We start from the raw sequence: 22,635 nt of genomic DNA, 5'->3' as shown, positions 1-22,635 counted from the left end.
GAAAAGAAAATTCGAGAAAAGATATCAACGTCGCAGAAAAAGTAGATATTGAAAGGATCAGTACTAGCAAAGTTTATTCGGGGAATGCCGAAAGTTCTAGAATTATGCTCTTGTCAAGGCAACGATTTCGCTGTAGCTTGGAACCTGTCGACACCAGTAAGTTCAAAGAAGATAGAACCAGGGACATAAGGGCCTTACGTAAGCAACATCTCCGTATGCAGCAAACGAAAGCGGTGAAGAAAGAATCTGTTTCGCAACCTTCTGCAGATCCTGCGACGTGATGGCAGAGACCTCGGCAGCAAGAGCTTTTCCATCCTTGCGGCTACCGTAGTACATGATTTGTCTTCCGAGGTCCTCAGTAGCAATTCCCATGGTTTCAAGGTTCAAGAAGAGGGCCGATATCGTCATATTCTTAGCCCTGGTCACTTCTTCCTCGCTGAAGCCTCCTCGCAGAGAGGTAAGCTCTTCGGCCACTGACGTGATCGCCATTTGCGCATCATGAGCATTCACGGTTGCTTGAATTCCTATGATAAGAAAAAAGGTTAGGAAGCAAGAAAGCCCTAGACACATTTAATACCAAAGAGTCCCGAATCCTTATATGAAACGTTGAAAGACGTTGCAGTCAGAATCTGTAGTAGTCTCTTGAGCTAACTGACAAAATCCCACTCCGAACATTTTATACCTCTGGGTGTGACAGGACGTTTCTAAATATTCTTGAAGTCAAACCCTTGCCTAGGAAGGAAAAAACTTAAGGGAGGCAAATTGCAATCACAGCTTACCTGGTCCGCCTGCAGAGAACTGGTCTCCACCGCCCAACAGGGACTGCAGAACGGCAGCCGCAACAGACTAAACAAAACATAAATCCAGTAGCTTGCATGAACTTGGAGCATATCGCATACCTCCTTGGCAGTGCAGGGCATTCCTTCAAATCCCAAAGCAAGGTGAACCTAATGAACCCAAGTTGAGAAAGAGAGTCTCAAAAAAGATGAAATGAATCACTGCACCTGTCCAGGCTCTGATGGCACACGACAGTCGCCCCCACCTGTCCTTGAATGGTCAAAGAGGCGAAGAAATGAAGGACACTCAAAACAAATCCCAACCATATTGAGCAGCTACGAGCTCCGACACACTTCTTGGTTGCATTTCACCAAAAGCCTATCCACCAGCATTCAAAAACGACTAAGCAACAATTCAGGATTCCACCTTATCAGCATACTCGACCATGCGATCATGATCAACTCCGACTGCAGACACGATGATCCTCTATAGATGACCAACGAAGATCAGGGACGGACAAAGGAATGGGATAGAAACCTGCGGACTGATGGTCGTCTGCTTGAAAGCCTCGATGACGCTGCCTTTCATCATCTCGGCAGCATGAGGATTGCAGAGCATCGGTGCACCAAGAGTCTGGCCTGATCAAACGGAAAGTCATCCACTGTTGAAAGACTCGGATCGGAGATTACCTTGGTAGGCAACGGTGTGAAGAACATCTTGGACGGCAAATGCACCTGTTGAGTACAAATAAGACACCAAAGTCCAATAGAAAACTGTGCAATGAGTTACCATTCTTCATCGAATTCTGAATATCAGCAAGGACCAAGGTACGCGCATTGTCAATATCCAGCTTCTCAAGACGTGGGTACAAAAATGTCTCCGCCATGAGACCAAACAACTGACCGGCATTTGAGGTAAGACATTCTCCAGCATAAGTGATACAATCACGGCTGGATCCACATGCCACATGACCACCCAGCTTTTCAATGGCACGAGTCAGACCAAAGTGCGACTTGTCCACCGTGGCCTTGTAAGCCAGATGCTGCATGAAGTGAGACGCTCCGTGAGTCTCAAGAGTCTCAGATCGGCTGCCGGTTGCGCAGAAGATAGCCATAGAGCAACCCATGCTAGCCTTAGACTCCGTAATGACCCTCACTCCGTTCGGTAGCGTTGAGACCTTGGTGGTCGGTTCAGAGACTGCCGCTCCCACCTCGGCTGAAGGCGTCCCAGGCATGGGCATGTTCATGGGAACCTGCACAGGCCATACGTTGTGGAATCGGTACCATAACTGATCGTTTGACGTCTTGATGTTTGGATTCACATGATTCATGGATGAAAGACGCCTCAAACCATCTAAATCATACAACACCGTTAGGACCTCTTGGAAATTGCAAAACCCGAACTCAATGATGTTTCTCCCCCGTCAAAAATCACACGCATATCAAGCGATTTGGACAAGAAAATACTACATGGTGATAGCAAAACAACCAAGCATCCTGGCTCATTGTAGCCAAGCAAAATTATTGCAAACGACAAAAAGGGTTCAGTCCTGATGGCATAAACAAGAAGAGTAATTGAACAAGTGAGGATTCCCAAGATCAAGAGAAGCCAAGAAATCGAAACCAAATCATAATCACTCGCCATGCACAATACGCAGATAGATATCTCTTTCAAATTTCTCAGGTTATAAGAGAGAAAACCAATCATGATCCCGGGGAAGGAGGGGGGGAGCAGCGGCCATGGCAGCAAGGAGCAGGAACCTACAAGGTCTTTCCTCGGAAAGCAATAGAACGGTAGGAGAGAGAAACGAAGAGGGAGACATAATGGAAGGAAACAAGTTCTCGTGCACACGCATGCTTGAAGCCAACCTGCGCGGCGAACGGCGGCGCGGAGCATGACGGAAGCTGCTGCAGAGGCGCGAGGGTGATGAGAGGGGGTAGTGGTGATGACCCCTGTATACTTCAATGGGGTATCTATTCTATGAAGAGGGGGTGATCTTTGATATTTGGGGGGTGGTACCAATGCCATGGTGGGGGTAGGGAACATCGGTGAGATAGAGTGATAAGGCAAAGGTCGTGATTCTATTAAGTCGTCTGATATGATAAAGTGAGAAGGGATATACCATCGGGAGTTCGTCTAAAAGGTTGGCCACGACGGAGGGGTAGGGTTTTTTTTGGTGGACAGGAACTCTCACTCTACATTATCGCAAGACGAGACAAGACAAGAATGCAAACCAAGGAAGAAGATTATTGAATCAGCTCAGACGTTCATATGTGAATGACTATGCTTGTGTACTTCTAATATTCCAATGCTTCATATTTCTTTAGTTTGAATTTATGTTTCATGTGTATAAATTGAAGTTCAATGTAAACTAACATGAGCGTAGAAGTGAATTGAGACGGCCATACATATGAAAGCAATTTATGTTGCACACAACCTTTACATAACTAGGCAACTTCAGCAGAAGAATCTTCCCCAATCAATGCGATATGGTAAAAGCAAGTGAAATACTCATTGCCATGATTCGAGTACACCTCCACTCGAACTTGTTGTATCATGATTTGATTCTGATGAGCACAAGTATCAACAATCAACTTGGACAGAGCGAATTTACCTCGACTTCGACTTCGAATCCCTCATTTGATTCAAGGGATGTCAGCGATGAGGGGTTATGGGTTGCATTTAGCACCATGTGGTATTGCCCATCAATCCTCCCCTGTCGAATTCAAATTACGAAGTTCTGCAAGTACCTTCAACAGATCGTACCATAATAGCGAAGTTCTTGATTGCACTTTTCCCATGTCCAGGGGAAATTTCGATGGGAATGCTGTGCACCAATATTTTCTTGGGAACCACCGGGCGTGCAAGCTTTACCTAGACATTCGAGGCACATTTAGGCAAGCGAGGAAAAGCACGTGTCAATGACCTCAAGAAACCCATTTGATCCCTTCAAAGCCCAACAATGACCTAAAGCGCTTGATGATTTTCCATCTGTCCAAGACGGTGATAACTGTCTATTTGTTAGGCATTCTCAAAAGTCTTACAAATGCATTACTTGAAGTGCTGTCGACGGCTGCGATTGCAATGGAGGTTGCAAGACGTTCATGGATGCGCATACAAACCATGTACCGTACCATGAATGATCTGAAACTTGGAATCAGTGGAGGGCAATAAGTTTCGAAAAGTAAAAATCATTGAGCTTTTCATCCACAAGTGTCGACCAGTGTCGATCACCTGAGCATGTGTCGAATGATGGCGAATGATCTAAAACCTCTGCTCCGTTCACCGAAAGCATCCAGTCCACGCCAGCAATTTGATTCCTGTACAAATGTCGTAGAGCTTCGAAGGCCGACTCCTTCTAGAATGAGTTTAGCGATATGACAAGCAAGTCGCTGGATTGCCTTACCGGGATCAATTTATCGTACGACATTGCGTCCATTGTTTTCTGGATTAGTATTTGTTCCCGTTTAGAAATTTCTTTTACGCTTTGCAAAATGACATCATTTTTGACTTCATCGAAGAATCTGCACATCGATGTGTCAAGTCATAGGGTTCAGCAATAAGCTCAGGTACCTTAATCCTGAAGCATTCCTAGCAAAAGTTTCTATTGTTTCCCGCAGGGACTGCTGAATGTGGTTGAGATCGATGTTTTCAGACACGCCATTGATCAAGTTGCTTCTCGCATCAAAGGTGCTCTGCAAGAAATCAGATTTCTTATTTTCCTCAAGAACGGTATGCACAACCTCAACAGTAGCTTTTCTGTCGTGGTAAAGCGTTAAAATCTTGCTAAGTTCTGATATTTCACGCTGAAGAGAATCCAAGTTTTCTGTATTCTCAGTTTCATTGATTCCGATTTGTGATCGTAATTCGTTCATGACATCTTCCACTTCAGTAAGTACGGAAGTCGAGAAATTATCAACTTTTTTATCAAAGACAGTCTGAAAACGTTGTATCAGAAAAAAAAAATAAGTCTTTATCCCTCCAAGACATGGGTCATACCATTTGGTTAATCGCAGAATCGGTTTCCAGGTTTGCAATGTCAATTTGCGTCAGCAAAGACGACAACTGACAACATCTTACTGTATGAAGTATTACAAGTGCAAACAGGAAATACCCTTTGGCTAGTGTTCTCGATGTAGTTCTTGTATCGAAGAAAGCTTTCAATTTCCTGATTTATGAATTTCTGTTCTTTCTGTAGATTCTGTACTGCACTGTGCAAATCTTGCAAGCTGTGATAATCGCTGGAAATGAAGATCATGGGACTGATCACCATGCTATATCCTTCCGAACCAACTAAGTAATGATTAGAACATGTTTTTTTCGATGAATTCTGTATACCTAAGCAGATAACAGCTAATCCAAAACATAACATGCACACTATGGTTAGAATTGTCACATTGCACCAGCTTCCAATCTCAAATCCTTGTCTCTTGGGCTCTGTGAATGTTGAACTATACCAACGCTTATACCTTGTTACATTCTGAATATCATACGGATTGCAAATGAAAATCAAGCTCGTACCTGGTATTGTGGGCGTGAACTGGATTGTAGTTGTGGGGAGATTTTAGAATGTGTGAAGCTGTCAACAAGAATTCGTCTTGCGTCGGGCGACTTTTCATTCCCTCATCTGAAATCATATGTTCAGTTTAGGCAATCGAGTTATATCAGACCATACAAGCTAAACTCGTGGCAAAATGCAGGGTTCCGCCGTCGCTCCTAGGGAGCGCTCGGGAATCTGGGTCGAGACGTCGCGGCATACCAATCAATTCACAAGGTGAAGGGACAGGATTCTTGGCTGCTTTTCGTTCTCTATGATGTAGTTCTTTTGTTTACTTGCTGTTTTGGATGTTTATGGTCTTCCTGAATGCGGCGTGCAGTGTGCAACTGCGACAAGTGCCACAGGTGCCTGCATCAAGCAGTAGCTGCACCGGATGCTTTTGATAATGACGAAGTTTGTCGTCTTTTCCTTGTCAATTTTCAAACTTTGTTTTTATTTTGAAATATACAATTGCTAGTTTCCATTTCTTGGATAATTTCCGCGTGTTTTCTTGAAATTTGATTTTCAAAAAGATCAAACAGTTTTATCCCATGCTTTGTACCAGATCGCCTTGAACAACCCCACCTTTTCTCAATTACGGACCCACCCATTTGTATCAAAGTACATCTTGACTAAAAAAATGCAAAGAGTTTTCGCAAGCTCACCTCGCGATCTTTGTTTTGAAGACAAAAAGACACCTGGAATGATTTAGCTCGAATCATATGTAGGAATTTCCTCAAAGTGAGCCAGCTAGTCAATCTTGAGGTGGACCCCACCCCTCTCAGAGGCAGTCGTTTGATATTACCTCTGCACTGTACCCCAACTCTCATAGTGCGTTTGTACATAAAACCACCCGTACACAAGTCTAGCAGCATAGGACTGCTTGGCGCCACCCCTTTTCAGTGATACAAACGGCGGAAGGGGCGGCGGCGGTTGGACGCGGTGGAATGCAAGAATCAGGGAGGAAGAATTCGAGTTGATCCCGAGCTTAAGGATCGAAGGCATTGCGAGGAGGAACTACTAAAGGCACAGCAGAAAGAAGCTGAACCCTGAAGCAAATATTCGGCGATGGGAGACGAGTCACATTCGAAGCCCTCTGATCCCCGAATCGATTACATCAGCGAACAGACTTCCACGCTGCTTCCCTGTAAACTCGAAATCGCTCAGCGAATCAAGGACGATGAAAAAGGTGTAAAGCTGCTCAATGGCTTTTTCGATGATCCCTCAGAGAAATTGCTTTGGATATACTTGCAATCGAAAGATCAATGCGTTGTGACAGCTTCTCCGCCTCAAAATTTCAAAACAAAGGCGATCTATTTGTTGAAGAGCAATGGATCCGTTTCCAAGGAAAACTTTGTTCAAGATATGAGTTTCTGTGAATTTGTTGGGCAGCCACTTGAGCAATTCTTGGCTATCTCGCAAGAAGTTTATTTTCCTCTTTTGACTAACCCAAGGAACCAAGAAGGCTGGCCAGAAGTGATCACGAAAGAGGTGACCGAAAGTATTCATCGCTTTCTCGCGCAAACGTACATCACTATCGGCAACACGCAGGGGAAAACCCTTTTGCCTTTACCACCAAATCATGGTGCAGCGCTGATGGATGCAGCTGGAAGGGACAAAGATAGAATTCATGTTCTGGAATCTGCAGTTGTCATGTGGACCAAGCAAATCAAGAATATTCTGAAGATGGATCCTGAAAGTGCGCTCAAGCAAGGAAATCCTGGACCAGAAGTCGAACTAGAATTTTGGAAAAACAAGGCAGAGAATTTGAACTCTTTGCACAATCAACTTGTTGGTGAAAAGATTAGGAAAGTTGTCAAGGTCCTGGAGGTCACCAAAAGCACCTATTTTCCCGCGTTCAATCGATTGTGCAAAGAAGTAGCACAGGCAAGGATGGAGGCAAACGATAATCTTGTGTACTTGGAGCCGATGGTCAAATATGTCAACATGCTTGGAGCTGAACAATTCCAAGATTTAATTCCACATTTCAAACCGACCATGCATACACTTCTTTTGATATGGAAGAATTCAAAATTTTACAATACGCCAGCTCGTTTTGTTGTCATTTTGAGAGAATTATGTAACACTTTGATCTCACAAGCCTGCAACTTTGTATCTGGTGCGACTCTTTTCGAGAATATTGAAGAACCTCAAGACGCTGTTGATAATCTAAAGCTGTGCTTGAAGGTTGGGGTTGCATTTAAAAGCGCATACTTCGACTACAAGAGCAAAGCAAACATAGAATGTCCTTCAAATCCATGGAGATTTCAGAACTCAGCTCTTTTTTCACGATTAGATTCATTCCTCGAACGTTGCCACGATGTTTTGGATCTGATGCAGACCATTTTGCAATTTAACAAGCTAGGCGGTGATCGTGGTGTTGAAATTGGTGGAACTAAAGGAAAAATGTTGACGACCAGCGTTCGACAGACTCACGTTGATTTCCTTCAGTCTATCAAAGTATTTATTGAAGCAAAATATGATATCATGGACGTTGAGTCCAAGCAGTTTGATGATGACTTTTACACTTTTCGCTGCCAGATCAATGAACTTGAGAGGAGGCTTGCTTCAGTCATCACACAGGCTTTCGATGACAGCGTGACAGTTCTAATGAGGTTCAAGTTGTTAGACAGCTTTGAGGGTTTGTTGGAAAGGGAAATCATACAGGCAGACCTTGAAAAGAAGAATGCAGATCTGTTGAATGCCTACGCCATGGATCTAAAACAAGTTCAGGAGATATTTGTCATGTTCAAGGACAACCCTCCTATCAATGATAATGCTCCTCCAAGAGCCGGAGCGGTGACGTGGGTGCGAGGATTGATGGAGAGAGTTCAGGTATTTTTGATGTCTGGCTGTTGTTTGCCCTTACGATTCCTTCAACAGGAACCGATGAATCGACTAAAGGCTATGAACAAGTCAATACTTGATAGTAAGTGATCGAGTTTGAATAATTTCCTCTCGCTAAGCTCGCTATGCCAGGCGAGGAAGGAAAAGAGTGCATTCGTGCCTACTCTGCTATCTTGAATAGTCTCCAGGTGAGATTTTTTTCTGGCACATTGTTTGAATCCAGGATAATAGTTTCAACAGGAATACGAACGCCAACACCGAGAAGAATGGGCTTTGGAGATTGAAAACACTTCTGCTGAGAAACTGAAGCAGTCTCTTTTGAGACGTGATCCGAACACATCTTGGGTGTACGTCAACTTTGATCCTGCCTTAGTCTGTCTTCTCCGTGAAACCAAATATTTCTTGTTGTTGGGCTTGGAGGTCCCTCAATCTGCAATGACGATATATTCTATGGCGGAAACTTATCGTCAACAGACTGGAAATCTTGATTTGATTGTCAACATTTATAACTCAATCCTTGACACGGTTCTTGATGTTGAGAGGCCGTTGATCCAGCAGAAGCTTGATGGGATCGACAAAGTTCTTCTTAAAGGTATAAAACATCTCAATTGGAAAAGCAACCAGATCTCGGATTTCATCACTCAGGCAATGTCATTGGTAAAAGAGACCAAGGCTATTTTGACCGATATTAAGAGCAACGTGGCATCAACCCAATCTGTTCTAAATACATGGTCTGAAAATGTTATGATGGATAGGAAAGCTGGAAAGACCTACACTGTGGACGAGTTTCAACAAATTCACTTCACCCTTATGAAGAATAGGGAGAAAACTATTGAGAAAGGTGGCGAAGAGCTTCACAAGCACTTGGATGCATCGAACAAAGTTATTGCAATTGCACGGAGCAAGCCGGAATGGCTTGCCTATGTTGATTACGTGAATGACATCATCATTGAAGGGTTGGTTGTTGCAATTGTCAAATCTGCGCAATACCTGCGAAATCAGATGGACAAAGAGGAAATTGCAAATCAGGAACTGGCTCCTCTTATTGAAGTCAACATGAAGCTGGTTGGGAAAAGTGTGAATTTTGAGCCTCCAATGGTATCTCAGGCAAGTGGAAAGGGAATCAGACATATGGTCACTGGATGGCTGAATCAGTTTATCAATATTTCCACACTAGTAGCTCGTATTGACACACCAGAAGAGGATGGCGACTATCTTGCGGATATGCATGAGAATGGTTCTATTCGTCTTGTAACCAGTCAAGTGAGTAGAAACCTTGCAATTAGCGAAAAAGATTGTGAAGACTTTCGTCAAGAATTTGAAAAGTTTTCTTTCTTGTGGAGGCATGACATCAACGAAGTTTTCAATCTGTTCTTGAATGGCGAAGATCCTCCAGAGTTCCATAAATGGCAGAAATTTGCCGAAGGTGCATCATCTCCATCGTTGGAAGCTTTTGAGGAGCAGATCATCAAGTACAAGAGTCTTGAAGACCAAGTAAGGGAGCTTCCTGCTACCAAAATTGTCGGATGGCTCAAAATTGATGCTCGCCCTGTCAAGAATTCATTGACAACACTTATCTCCAAGTGGTCGTATAAATTCTTGGAGTTTCTTCTAAACAGAGTAATCACCTCGGTGCAAGATGTATCCTCATTCGTTGAATCAACAGATCAGAAATTAGACATGGAAGTCAGTGATCAAGACTCTTTGCTTGAAGTGATGAATTTTCTCACTCAAATTCGTCGAAGAACCGAGGCCATCGACAACATGTTTGAGCCTTTGAGACAGACTTGTTCATTGCTAAAGAAGTACAACATTACAGTGGAAGAACCTGTTCTTGAAGCCTTGGATCATGTACCTCAGGCATGGGATAAGCTGAAGAAGAAAGCTGTAGTTACCAAAGAGAAGCACAGCAAAGCTCAAACAGCAGAAGCAGAAAAACTAAAGAAGAAGTCCAAAGAATTCGAGGAGCGTGTTGCGGAGTTCTTTGCATACTTCAAGAAAGAGATGCCTTTCACTTTCACAGAACAATACGACATTTCGTACGCTACAATTGATCGTGTTCATCATGGACCGAGAGATGAAAAGAATCAGTTGGGAAGTGTGCGAGAGCTTATCACTGATGCAAAGAGATTGAATGAGCTGCAGGAGTTGTTTGAGCTTTATGTCATCGAGTATAGAGAGGCCATGCAGTGCGAGAAGGAAGCACGAATGTTGAAGGAATTGTGGGACATGATTTCGATGATAGTTGACACATTCAATCTGTGGAAGAAGACGAGATGGGATGAAATTGATGTAGAGTACCTCAGTGAAGCATGCAAGACTCTTGCAAAGCATGTGAAAGGGATGAACAAGAATTTAAAGAACTGGCCAGGATACAAGGGTTTGGAGGATACTGTGAAGAACATGCAGACATCGCTACCTCTGGTTGAGGAGCTGCACCATCCTGCTATGCGCGAAAGGCATTGGAAGCAGTTGATGAAGACAACCGGCGTCTCATTTGTGATGGATGAAAACTTCAGCTTGGGAGCTCTGCTTGCTCTTAAACTCCATCAATTCGAAGATGATGTCATGGAAATTGTAGATAAAGCTCAGAAAGAATTGACGATTGAAAAACAGCTCAAGAAAATTGAAGATACTTGGAAGGTTCAGAGCTTCAGCTTTGATTTGCAACCAGATGGAGAAATGTACCTCTTGAGAATTGACGAAAGTGTAATGGAGTGTCTCGAAGATAGCGTAGTACAGCTTGGAAATCTTCAAGGGAGCAAGTATGTTCAGAACAATGCTTCATTCCTTGAGATCGTCTCGAATTGGCAGCGCAAAATTGGTAATGTTGATAGTGTTATTCAGGCCTGGACTGAGGTTCAAAAGAAATGGCAAAATCTGCAGAGTATTTTTGTTGGATCGGCAGATATCAGGGTACAACTGCCTGAAGACTCAAAGCGCTTTGACAGCGTAGATGTAGAATTCAAGGATCTCATGAAAGAAGCAGCAAATGTAACCAATGCGGTAGATTCTTGCAATGTCGATGGACGATTAGAAAAGATCGAACTTATGCTTGCTGGATTAGAAAAGTGCGAGAAAGCGCTCGCAGATTATCTGGAGACAAAAAGGCTCGCATATCCCAGGTTCTACTTTGTTGCATCAGCAGATTTGTTGGATATTCTGAGCAAGGGAAGCAATCCGCAGCTGATACTCAAGCATTTGCCGAAATGCTTCGACAACATCTCAACTCTGGAGTTCAAGAAGGATGGAGATGGTCATCCAACGAAGGATTCAATTGGAATGTATTCAGGAGAAAAGGAATATGTCACATTTCATGCTCCCTTCACGTGCGAGGTAAAGATCTTTGTTTTGTTTCGCGTTTCTCTTGAGTCTAACAGATTCTTTCGCTAGGGTCCGGTTGAGACATGGTTGTTCAATTTGACTGTCCATACACATGAATGCCTGAAGCATATTCTCGTGGAGGCAGTCGGTGTATATGAAGAAAAGCCGAAGACAGAATTCGTCTTTGATTGGTGCGCGATGATTGCTGGAACGTGTTCGCGTATAGCTTACCGCGAAGAAGTGGATTTCACTTTTGAACAGATGGAAGAAGGAAACGAGCAGGCCATGCGCGAGTATAGCGGCAAACAAATCGAGCAGTTGACTTCCTTTGTCACTCTGATCCTGGGCGAACTCAGCTCGAATGATCGCAAGAAGATTGTCATGATTGTCACAGTCGATGTGCACGCTCGTGATGTGGTACTGGAACTGATCGAAACAAAGGCAGAAAACAATCAATGCTTCCTGTGGATGTCCCAGCTCAAATTCAGCTTAGATGAAAAGACTCATTTGGGAAAGATCAATATCTGCGACTACGAGTGTTTCTTTGGCTATGAGTACATTGGCAATTGTGGATGTCTTGTCGTCACACCACTTACTGACCGCTGTTATATCACTCTGACCCAGGCTATGCGACTCATTCTCGGAGGTGCTCCTGCAGGACCCGCTGGAACTGGAAAAACAGAGACAACCAAAGATCTTGGACGAGCTCTGGGTATTATGGTGTACGTGTTCAATTGCTCGGATCAGATGGACTATAAGAGCATGGGCCAGATCTTCAAAGGGCTAGCACAAGCAGGGGCTTGGGGTTGCTTTGACGAGTTCAATCGGATCGACATTTCCGTTCTCTCCGTGACGAGCACACAATACAAATGCATCCTAGATGCTATTCGCGCAAAGAAACGTCGATTTATCTTCGAGGACGATGACATCCCCTTGAATCATGAGCCTTTCTGTTGCGGATTCATTACTATGAATCCCGGTAGGTTTACTTGTCTTTCTTTTCTTTTCTCCGTTGGATGATTTTGCGAATCTTATTCACGTTTTTTTTGCTGCAGGTTATGCGGGTAGAACTGAATTACCAGAAAGTGTAAAAGCGTTGTTTCGTCCCTGTGCAATGGTTACTCCGGATATGGATCTCATCGCAGAAATTATGCTGATGTCAGAAGGGTATGCATACTGAAGGCTTACAAATTGGTATTGATATCTTTATTTCAGGTATGCGGAAGGAAAGGTCTTAGCGCGAAAGTTTATGATCTTGTACCGGTTGAGTGAGGCCTTGCTGTCAGCCCAGCGTCACTATGATTGGAAATTGAGGGCTGTAAAGACGACACTTGCTGTTGCTGGTGGATTACGAAGATTGGACCGTGAGAATACAGAGGACAAAGTGCTTCTGAGGGCTCTCCGTGATTTTAATCTGGGAAAGCTTGTGGCGGATGACGTTGGAATTTTGTGAGTATATGATCATATCTGAACATGATTGCCTTCTGACAAGAGATTTGCAGCATGGGTATGCTCAACGATTTGTTTCCTCGTTCTCTCGACTTGGTGCCAAGAAATAGGGACCTTGACTTCGAAGCAAAGTTGGCAGAGGCTGCCACTTTGTTGCGATTGCAACCAGAGGACATTTTTATTCTGAAGTGCACGCAATTACGTGAAATCTTGGTCGTCCGTTGGTCAGTTTTTGTGCTTGGTCCAGCAGGTTGCGGTAAGTCAGAGATGTTGAAGACTTTGTCCAAGGCTCAGAATATCTTTGGGGAGAAGAGTACAATGAACTATTTGAATCCCAAGTCAGTAACCAGAAATGAACTGTATGGTTACATTCATCCAGCCACCAGAGAATGGAAGGATGGTTTGATTTCCCAGATTTTCCGTGATTTAGCCAACACTACAACTGTTAAACATGAATGGATTGTTTTGGACGGAGACATCGATGCTGAATGGATTGAGTCGATGAACACTGTTATGGACGATAACAAGACCCTGACGCTGGCAAGTAATGAAAGGATTCCCCTTACGCCGCCAATGAGGTTGCTCTTGGAGATCGAAAACATGCGCGAGGCTTCACCCGCGACCGTTTCTCGTGGTGGAGTGATTTTTCTCAACGACACAGATGTCGGGTGGGCACCATACATTGCTTCCTGGGTTCAGAACCGAGAGCTTGAAGGTGAACGTACAACCCTAACTAAGCTCTTTGAGGAATACATGGAAAAGACCATCAATTTTGTTTTCCGTAACTTCAGGATGATATGTCCGCTGCCGAAGATTAATGCAGCGATGACAACATGCTATATCCTTGAAGGAGTTCTTGGAAATGGTGAATCGTTTGCTCAACATCAGAAGCAGCTAGGACCTGAAGATGGATTGAAGCTCATTGAGCAAGTGTTCATCTATGCACTCATGTGGGGAGCTGGTGGTGCTCTCACGCATGACAAATCTGGAGATTACAAGGAACAGTTCAACAAGTGGTTTCGCACTGAATTCACTAAATGTCCATTTCCAGAAGAAGGATCTATCTTTGATTACGTTGTCGACATGGAGAACAACTGCTGGCAGCATTGGAATGACAGGATTGCTGCCTATGTGCATCAACCAGGAATCGTGTTCGGAAACATCTATGTCAATACTTTGCAAACTCAACGCATCACAGCTATTCTTGATTTGGTTGTTCCGTATAGGAGGCCTGTATGTTTTGTTGGTAGTGCAGGAACGGGCAAGACAACAATCATGAAAGATAAATTGCGAAACATTGATTCCGAACAATTCCTCACCTTAGGAATCAACTTCAATTCCTTTACTGACTCCATGATTGCACAAATGGCAATGGTTCGTGAATTCTCATTTGTTCGATTGATTTTATGCTGACATGGTATGCAGGAAAGTATTTTGGAAAAGAAGACTGGCAGAGTGTTTGGTCCACCAGGATCGAAACGGCTAATTTACTTCATTGATGACCTGAACATGCCTGTGGTGGACAAGTATGGAACACAGCAACCGATAGCTCTGCTCAGACAGGCCTTCGACTATGCTGCATGGTACGATAGGATCAAGTTGCAACCAAAAGAAATCCAAAAAGTGCAATTCCTCTCATGCATGAATCCAACTGCCGGTTCCTTTGTCATCGATCCCAGGTTGCAACGATCGTATATGACCTTTTCTGTAATGATGCCTTCGAACGAAGTTCTTATGAGCATCTACTCTGCTATTCTTAAAGGGCATCTTAGCAATGGTTTTGCTCCCGAGGTGCTAAAGTGGGCTGAAAATACTGTGCAAGCAACAATAGATTTGTACACGCAGGTTTCAAAGATCTTCCTACCTACTGCCGTGAAGTTTCATTATCTCTTCAATCTCCGTGAGTTGGCAAACGTCATGCAAGGAGTTTGTCGTTCCAGGCCTCAGACTTGCGGCTCAGGAGTTCTTCTTGCTCGCTTGTGGTACCATGAATGTGAGAGAGTTTTCCTCGATCGAATGATCGCTGAAGATGATGTGGACAAATTTAAGCAGATACTTAATGACACCAACAAAAAGTATTGGTCCGAATTAAATCAGGAGAAGTTGATGGAAAGGCCAAACTACTTCACCACGTTCGCTGTACCTGGAGTAGACGATTCTGATAGGCCATATGCAAACATCAGTGACATTGACAAGCTTTGTGGAATTGTGGAAGATCGATTGAGGGAATACAACGAAAGCAATGCAGTGATGAATCTTGTTATGTTCGAACAAGCTGTGGAGCATGTCTGCAGAATTACACGAGTTATTGAATTGCCTAGAGGAAATGCCTTACTCGTTGGGGTAGGTGGAAGCGGCAAACAAAGTCTTGCAAGACTTTCTGCCTTTATTGTTGGTTACGAGTCATATCAGATAACTGTCACCTCTTCATATGGAATGGCTGATTTCAAGGAGAATTTGATGGGGTTGTACATTAAGTCTGGTGTGAAGGGAATCGGGATGGCTTTCATCCTAACAGATGGACAGATCGTGAACGAGAAATTCATGGTTCTCATAAATGACTTCTTGGCTTCGGGCAATATTGCAGACCTGATGCCGAAAGAAGAAAAGGACAACTGTGCCAACGCTGTGCGAGGTGAAGTCAAACAGGCAGGATTAATAGACACAGCTGAGAATTGTTGGGATTTCTTCATCGAGAAGGTGAGAAAGAACCTTCATATGGTCCTGTGCTTCAGCCCTGTCGGTGACTCCTTCCGCATTCGCGCTCGACAATTTCCTGCCTTGGTAAATGACACTGTTTATGACTACTTCATGGGTTGGTCTCAAGAAGCCCTCATGAAAGTGGCAAATAGATTCATTAAGGAGGTTGAGGCGATCACATCTGAGGAAGGGCTTCAAAACAACGTTGCATTACACATGGCGCATGTCCATCGTTCTGTCGAGAATTGCTCTCTTGAATTCTTCGATGCGGAGAGAAGATACAATTATACAACCCCAAAATCATTCTTAGACCTAATTTCCTTGTACAAAAGCATGTTAGCAGCAAAGAAGGAAGGCATCAAAGTTCTTCGTGAGCGTCTAGAGAACGGACTTGAGAAGATGAATAGTGCTGCCGAGCAGGTAGCCGAGCTCCAGGAGAATTTGGTGAAAGACATGGCAGTTGTTGAAGCAAAGAAAGCAGCTACCGATGAGCTCATAGTTATTGTTGGTCAGGAGACCGCGGTTGCGGAGGAGCAAAAAGCTGCTGCTGCCATCGAAGAGGAGAAATGCAGCAAGATTGCAGAAGAGGTTATGGCATTTCAGGCTGAGTGCGATAAAGATCTGGCAGCGGCTGAGCCCGTTATCCAGGAGGCAGAGGCAGCTTTGAACACGTTGGACAAGAAGTCGTTGACAGAATTGAAAGCGTTGTCCTCCCCTCCAGCTGGAGTCGATGATGTCACAAGTGCTGTCATGGTATTGATGGGAGGTGGAAAGATCCCGAAGGACTTGAGCTGGAATGCTGCCAAGAAGATGATGGGCAACGTTGATCAATTCTTGAATTCTTTGATCAACTTTGACAAGGACAACACCCCTGAGATTGCTTGCACGTGGTGTGAAAATAATGTTATAAACAAACCTTACTTCAATACTGCAACAATGCAAGCCAAGTCGCAGGCTGCTGCTGGGATGACCTCCTGGGTTATTAACATCTGCAAGTATTTCCGAATTTATCAGTACGTCGAACCAAAACGAAAGTTGCTGAATGAAGCCAACCAGCGTTTAGAAGAGGCCAACACCAAACTTGCAGCTGTTCGAAAGCAAGTTGCTGAGCTGGAAGAGAAGCTTGCTGACCTTACAAGACAATTCGAAGAAGCAACACAAGAAAAGAATGAGGCCATCGCAGCAGCAGAAAAGACGCAGAACAAGGCAAACATGGCAGACAGGTTGGTGAACGGCTTGGCTGACGAGAAGGTCAGATGGTCGCAGTCTATTGAGAGGTTTGGAGTCCAGGAGCGCAACTACGTCGGAGATGTGATGATTGCCTCTGCTTTTGTTTCTTACATTGGAGCTTTCAATCTTGCTTTCAGAGAGAAGCTCGTCAATACTCTTTGGATCACAGACATGATCGAGAAGCAGATCCCGATGACCGAAGGCATTCAACCTCTCGACATGCTTTGTGATTCTGCAACCGTTGCTATCTGGAATAGTGAAGGCCTCCCGACCGATACTGTCTCAACGCAAAACGGCGCCATCATGACAAATTGTCAAAGATGGCCTCTCATGATTGATCCTCAGTTGCAAGGAATCAAGTGGATTAAGAACAAGTACACTAAGGAGGTCGAAGTTCCAGCTGCCACTGATGAGGAAGGAAATGTGACAGAGACAAAGATTGAGGTGAAAGAAATGAAAGTTGTTCAACAGACTCAAGACAAATATATCAATGTAAGTTTGAATTGTTCTAGATTTGTGATCACACTGACTCTGGTTTCCAGTTTATTGAGCTTGCAATGAGCAATGGAGAACCAATCATGATCGAGAATGTCTCTGAGTCCATCGATGCCGTGCTTGAACCTGTCATGATGCGTGCTGTGATTCGAAGGGGAAGAGCGCTTGTCATCAAACTTGGAGATAAGGAAGTTGAATACGACGAGAACTTCAGGCTGTTCTTGCAAACGAAGCTGAGCAATCCGCATTACAAACCAGAAATTGCTGCTCAAACCAGTTTGATCAATTTCATGATCACTCTCGATGGTCTTGAAGAGCAGCTGCTGAACAAAGTCGTTGAGAAAGAAAGGCCAGATTTGGGTGCGCAGAAAGCGCAGTTGGTAGAAGATCAGAATGGCTTCAACATCAAGCTGAAGCAGTTAGAAGATGATTTGCTTTACAGCTTGAGCAATTCGCAGGGTGATATTTTGGAGGATATTGCACTCATTGAAGGCCTCGAACAAACCAAAATCACTTCGACTGAGATCAAACAGAAGCAAGAATTAGGCAAGATCACGGAGCAGGAGATTGCCACGGCAATGGAAAGTTACAGAGCAGTTGCCATTCGAGGTGCACTAATGTACTTCCTGGTCGATCAACTTTGGGTTTTGTCGCACATGTACAGATTTTCCATGGCAAATTTCGTCACGATGTTTAAGAAAGGAATGGACAACGCAGACATTTATGAGGAAGGAGAGACTCCGCCGGATCAGCCGGAGGAGGGAACCACGATGACTCCTGCTCAACTGAAATCAAGAGTTGAACGTCTGATAGACAAGTCTTGCTATACAGTCTTCCAGTATATTTCCCAAGGCTTGTTTGAAAGGCACAAGCTCATCTTTGCTGCTCAACTTTGCTTCCGTGTGCTGGCAAGGAAGGGTGAGCTGGATCAACGAATGTTTGAATTCTTGATTCGAGCACCTAAGAACTTGTCTTCGGACAATCCATTGAAGGAATGGTTAGACGATGCTGCCTGGGGAGCTATTGCGGCTCTTCAGGATATCACCGAACCAGTCAACTTTGCATCGTTGCCGGAGGAGATGGTCTCGTCCGCAAAGCGATTCAGGGAGTGGTATGAGCTCGAGAGGCCCGAAGACGCCGGACTACCGGGAGACTGGAAGAAGCTCGCTGAGTTCCCGAAGCTGTTGATCATTCGCTGCCTCCGCACAGACAGGATGGGAGAGGCCTTGTCAACGTTTGTGAGGAAGGAGATGGGAGAAAAGTACGTCACTTCTGTTCCTTTCAGTCTCCCAAGATCGTTCGAGGATGCTGCGCCAGACACGCCGATCTTCTTCATTTTGTCTCCTGGTGTCGACCCTGTGAAGGACACAGAAGAGATAGGAAAGAAGTACGGGATCTCATATGATGCTGGTAATTTCGGACTTGTTTCCCTGGGACAAGGACAAGAGCCTGTTGCAGAGAAGATTGTCGAGACAGCTTACAAGAATGGTGGATGGGGATTTTTGCAGAATATTCACCTGACACCAAGATGGACAGCCGGCTGGCTTGAGAAGCGATGTGATGATTTATCTAGTGCTCATCAGGATTTCAGGCTCTTTTTATCTGCCGAAGCTGCTATGCTACCTATCAACATTCTTCAAGTTTGTATCAAGTTGACGAACGAACCCCCAGAAGGGTTGAAGCCTAACCTCCTCAAGGCTCTGCTTCCGTTTGATGATGCATTCTATGAACAATGCTCCAAGGTTGGTGAACTGCGCAGCATCACATTCATGACGTGCTTCTTCCATGCCATCATTCTTGAAAGGAGAAAGTTCGGCCCACAAGGATGGAACGTGTTGTATCCTTTCAACATGGGCGATCTCATCAGCTGCGCGCAAGTCTGCGTCAACTACCTCGAGGCAAATACCAAGATTCCATGGGCTGACTTGCGATACATCTTCGGAGAAATCATGTACGGTGGACACGTAACAAATAACTTTGATCGTCGGCTTGTCAGCTCGTACCTCGAGTCCTACCTCACTCCAGAGCTCTTGGATGGCTTCCAGATCTACCCGGGTTTCACGACTCCGTCCAACACGCTCAACACCAAACAAACGATCGAATACGTGCAGGAGGTGATGCCGCAAGAGAGTCCCATCGCTTACGGCATGCACCCTAACGCAGAGATCGGCTTCAGGTTTTCTCAAGCTGAGGCGATGTTCCAGTCCATCGTAGAGCTGATGCCCAGAAGTGCAGCTGGTGGTGGGGGGATGACGTTGCAGGACAAGGCAAAGGCAGCATTGGATGATACACTCGAGAAGCTGCCAGACCAGTTCGTCATGGTGGATATTCTTGAGCGCATTGAAGAGCGCACGCCATACGTGAACGTGTTCTTGCAAGAAATAGAACGAATGGTCATCTTGACGACTGAAATTCGTCGCTCGTTGATAGAGCTGGATCAGGGTTTGAAGGGAGATCTTCAGATCACTGACAAGATGGAGAAGCTCATGACCTCTTTGGCCGAGAACAAGGTACCTGAGAGCTGGGAGAACATCGCATACCCTTCGAAGAGACCATACTCGTCGTGGTTGATCAACCTGCTCGATCGGCAGAAGCAGCTAGATGTATGGACGGGCGAGCTTGGCCTGCCCAAGTGCACCTGGATATCTGGCTTGTTCAGCCCGCAGTCGTTCCTCACTGCTGTGATGCAGACGACAGCGCGAAGAAACGAATGGGCATTAGATCGCACGGTGAATCAAACTGAGGTGACGCGCTTCATGGAGCCTTCACAGATCCCCGGTTTTAACAAGGAAGGCGCGTACGTGAATGGCCTCATCATGGAAGGTGCCAGGTGGGACGAGAAGACAGGAACAATCGAAGACAGTCGTCCTAAGGAGCTTTTCGCAAAGATGCCTGTTGTTCTCATCAAGGCAGTGCCTGCGGACAAGGTCGAGACGGGAGTTTATCAGTGCCCTGTCTTCAAGACTCAAATCCGTGGAGCAGGAGGAGGAAAGGACACGTTTGTGTTCCTTGCTGGCCTCAAGACGAAGCAGAAGCCAAGCAAGTGGATCCAGGCTGGTGTCGCGCTTCTCATGGACGTAGTGATCTAAGCAAATTTCCTTTAATTTCGATCTATATAAATTTCTATTTACATCTGTTTCATATCTTGAAAGCTCCTCGCTGAGGCACCGTTGTTTGCCCTACATACCTAACACAGCCTTCAGTTCGGGCTGCAAGGGCTCACCAGCACCAGTAATTCTTGATAGCATTCGGCCTTGGCCCCCAGCAAAGAGCTTGGCCTGCTCATCATGAGCGAGCTTATCCCCGTAGGAACACAACTACCTGAAGCGTTCATCGCACAGTTGTGCACATATCTGCCAACGGTCAAGTCCACACTCTAGACAAGACAAGTGATACCCGCTGGTCACTGACAAGTACTGGGCATTCACAACTGACGGAACATCATTCTGTCTAGCATCGTTGCTTCCCCAGCATCTTCCACTTGACATTAGCAGGAGAGAAGGAGTTTGCAAAGGATCACATAATGGTTTTGTTCACTGTGAGCCCACAAGAATGGAAATACGAAGCTGTTATTGACTCCCATCTGCTCGAACCCTGTCACTTCACCATGCGAGCTGTAGGGCTTCACAAACCTTGAAGGCTCTTGGATCGCAAAATGCATCGACATGTTCACATTAGCTTCTTGCGAAGCTGCAGATTCCAGATAAGAAGGCATGGAGATCTGCGGATCAAGCTTATTCTGTGGTTGACTGACTGAAGATAGAGATCTTTCCTGATCGTTTCCATTCGAGCCCCAACATCTCCCTTCCCCATTTGAAGCTACGCCACAACTTTATCGGACATCAGAGGAAGCAGCTGAGGATGAGGCAGCTCACGAGTGAACAAACCCTGCCGCGATACTTCGCCATGATGAGATGTCGCTCGGAACCTCCGCGGCATGAGCTCAGCCAGAGCCTGACGCTCATCGAGGCTTACCTTTGTCTGCCCGAAAGGGATCAGCCGTCCAGGCGTGATGCCGTCCCACCCCCAGCAGTAGGCGCTGCCGTTGACGTCTATCCCGCATGTGTGCGCGTAACCGCAATCAATCATCTCCCATGCTGCAACTTGCGGGGGGATGGAGATTTGACCCTTGAGTCGATCTTTCACTCCTCAAGAAGCAACTTCGACTCCCTCACCTCGACGTTCGATCCCCAGCACGCCTGCACCAATCTCAACCCTTTGATATCCAGTAGCCGCACTCACTGCTGATCCGTTCTTCAGGATGGCACATGTGTGCGACGTTCCGCATGAAATTGCCTTCCACTTGAAACTCATCAGACTCTCTGCATTGAGTGATGAAAGTTTTACTTGGAGGTTTTCGTGCATGGACACGATCCATTGCGGTAATAGTGATTGCTGATTCTTCCCCTGACCCCAACATCTAGTTTGGGTCAATCATTCCATATTGAAGCTGTCAGTAACTGTTCTCACAGGATTGTATCTTCATCGGTGATGCCACACGTGTGAGAATATCCTGCTGCTAAACTTTTCCACCCCGTGATGTTTTTCCAAACCAGTTGGCTTTCATTCTTGAACCAAAAACCTGGGATGTATGAATCATCATCCTCAAAACCCTTCACTACAGTTATGCAAATAAATTGTGCAAATACCAATGTTGGGGTTAGACATGTTGAAAAGACACAAGTCGTTCGATGTATTCTGATTTTCTAAGCAAAGTTTTTCATCTTTTTGGAAGTCGTATAAAATGCTCCACGTATTGTTCATCTTCGAGTAATTGCTTGCTATTTGAAATCGTACAAACCTGCTTGACAGTCAAAAGGATTGGACAAGTCGATAACCCTCCAACTCCCAGTAGAAGTCTGTCAACGCATGGTTTCTTACTGTTTCGGGACGACTGACTGGTTAGCCGAGTTGTCACCCCAGCACAGGCCTGTCCCGTTGGCCAAGATCCCGCAGGTATGATAGTAGCCTGCAGACAGCGTTCCTCCCTGCCCTCCTTCCACCTCCCTCCTCCCCACGAGCACCATAACCAACGCAAGCAGCACTCCCTTTGCTTGCGGCATTGCCGACAAAGCTACACCCCTGGTCGTCTATGCCGCACTACCCCCTCCCTGTTAGGTAAAAGTACCCCTTCTAAGTAATGTGCGGCATAGTGTCGGGCGTTTGATGGAAGGTCCACAATATGAGGGAGGGAGAGGGGGAAGGAGGGAGGGAGGGAGGGAGGGAGGGAGGGAGGCGAGGCGGAGGGAGGGAGGGAGGGAGGGGAGGGAGGGAGG

The 22,635-nt window shown here is 45.3% G+C and overlaps 4 protein-coding genes across 4 annotated transcripts; 1 reads left to right on the top strand and 3 right to left on the bottom strand.

Moving 5' to 3' along the window:
* Nucleotides 1-102: 102 nt before the first annotated feature.
* Nucleotides 103-2,023, bottom strand: GUITHDRAFT_106014 (hypothetical protein; the record flags this gene model as incomplete). The annotated part of the gene is made up of 12 exons (XM_005835332.1): nt 103-144; nt 199-524; nt 578-629; nt 683-732; nt 780-846; nt 900-947; nt 1,005-1,042; nt 1,101-1,155; nt 1,204-1,263; nt 1,315-1,415; nt 1,467-1,511; nt 1,567-2,023. The coding sequence occupies 12 exons, from the start codon at nt 2,021-2,023 to the stop codon at nt 103-105; spliced, it is 1,341 nt and encodes a 446-aa protein (XP_005835389.1).
* A 1,161-nt stretch (nt 2,024-3,184) lies between these two features.
* On the bottom strand, nt 3,185-4,557 carry GUITHDRAFT_162486 (hypothetical protein). The gene is made up of 9 exons (XM_005835331.1): nt 4,521-4,557; nt 4,351-4,472; nt 4,184-4,301; nt 4,012-4,135; nt 3,833-3,921; nt 3,704-3,787; nt 3,544-3,651; nt 3,392-3,493; nt 3,185-3,344 (listed from the first exon to the last, which is right to left on the bottom strand). Exons 3-9 carry the CDS (start codon nt 4,214-4,216, stop codon nt 3,225-3,227), a joined length of 660 nt encoding a protein of 219 aa, XP_005835388.1. The 5' UTR covers nt 4,217-4,301; nt 4,351-4,472; nt 4,521-4,557; the 3' UTR covers nt 3,185-3,224.
* Nucleotides 4,558-6,382: 1,825 nt separating this feature from the next.
* Nucleotides 6,383-20,448, top strand: GUITHDRAFT_68780 (hypothetical protein; the record flags this gene model as incomplete). The annotated part of the gene is made up of 11 exons (XM_005835330.1): nt 6,383-8,149; nt 8,198-8,243; nt 8,294-8,349; nt 8,402-11,497; nt 11,555-12,464; nt 12,541-12,652; nt 12,701-12,934; nt 12,988-14,308; nt 14,360-17,251; nt 17,309-17,356; nt 17,407-20,448. 11 exons carry the CDS (start codon nt 6,383-6,385, stop codon nt 20,446-20,448), a joined length of 13,524 nt encoding a protein of 4,507 aa, XP_005835387.1.
* A 38-nt stretch (nt 20,449-20,486) lies between these two features.
* GUITHDRAFT_162485 (hypothetical protein) lies at nt 20,487-21,645 on the bottom strand. The gene is made up of 11 exons (XM_005835329.1): nt 21,602-21,645; nt 21,535-21,558; nt 21,335-21,487; nt 21,235-21,287; nt 21,132-21,189; nt 20,992-21,080; nt 20,880-20,942; nt 20,756-20,833; nt 20,681-20,712; nt 20,589-20,637; nt 20,487-20,546 (listed from the first exon to the last, which is right to left on the bottom strand). Exons 3-11 carry the CDS (start codon nt 21,446-21,448, stop codon nt 20,498-20,500), a joined length of 585 nt encoding a protein of 194 aa, XP_005835386.1. The 5' UTR covers nt 21,449-21,487; nt 21,535-21,558; nt 21,602-21,645; the 3' UTR covers nt 20,487-20,497.
* Nucleotides 21,646-22,635: the final 990 nt, after the last annotated feature.

The sequence above is a fragment of the Guillardia theta genome (genome assembly GCF_000315625.1).
Source record: "Guillardia theta CCMP2712 unplaced genomic scaffold GUITHscaffold_22, whole genome shotgun sequence".
Lineage (NCBI taxonomy): Eukaryota > Cryptophyceae > Pyrenomonadales > Geminigeraceae > Guillardia > Guillardia theta.
The sequence above is the reverse complement of the archived record's forward strand: the minus strand, read 5'-3'. Positions and strand labels throughout refer to the sequence as shown.

Coding starts and splice junctions, on each gene's coding strand:
- GUITHDRAFT_162485 (XM_005835329.1), bottom strand. CDS start 21,448: ATGATTGATTGCGGTTACGCGCACACATGCGGGATAGACGTCAACGGC. Junction 21,288..21,334: donor TCCCTTTCGGGCAGACAAAG/GTAAGCCTCGAT, acceptor CATGCCGCGGAG/GTTCCGAGCGACATCTCATC. Junction 20,638..20,680: donor CTGTGCGATGAACGCTTCAG/GTAGTTGTGTTC, acceptor CATGATGAGCAG/GCCAAGCTCTTTGCTGGGGG.
- GUITHDRAFT_162486 (XM_005835331.1), bottom strand. CDS start 4,216: ATGGACGCAATGTCGTACGATAAATTGATCCCG. Junction 3,494..3,543: donor TCAAGAACTTCGCTATTATG/GTACGATCTGTT, acceptor TGAATTCGACAG/GGGAGGATTGATGGGCAATA. Junction 3,345..3,391: donor GATTCGAAGTCGAAGTCGAG/GTAAATTCGCTC, acceptor TGTGCTCATCAG/AATCAAATCATGATACAACA.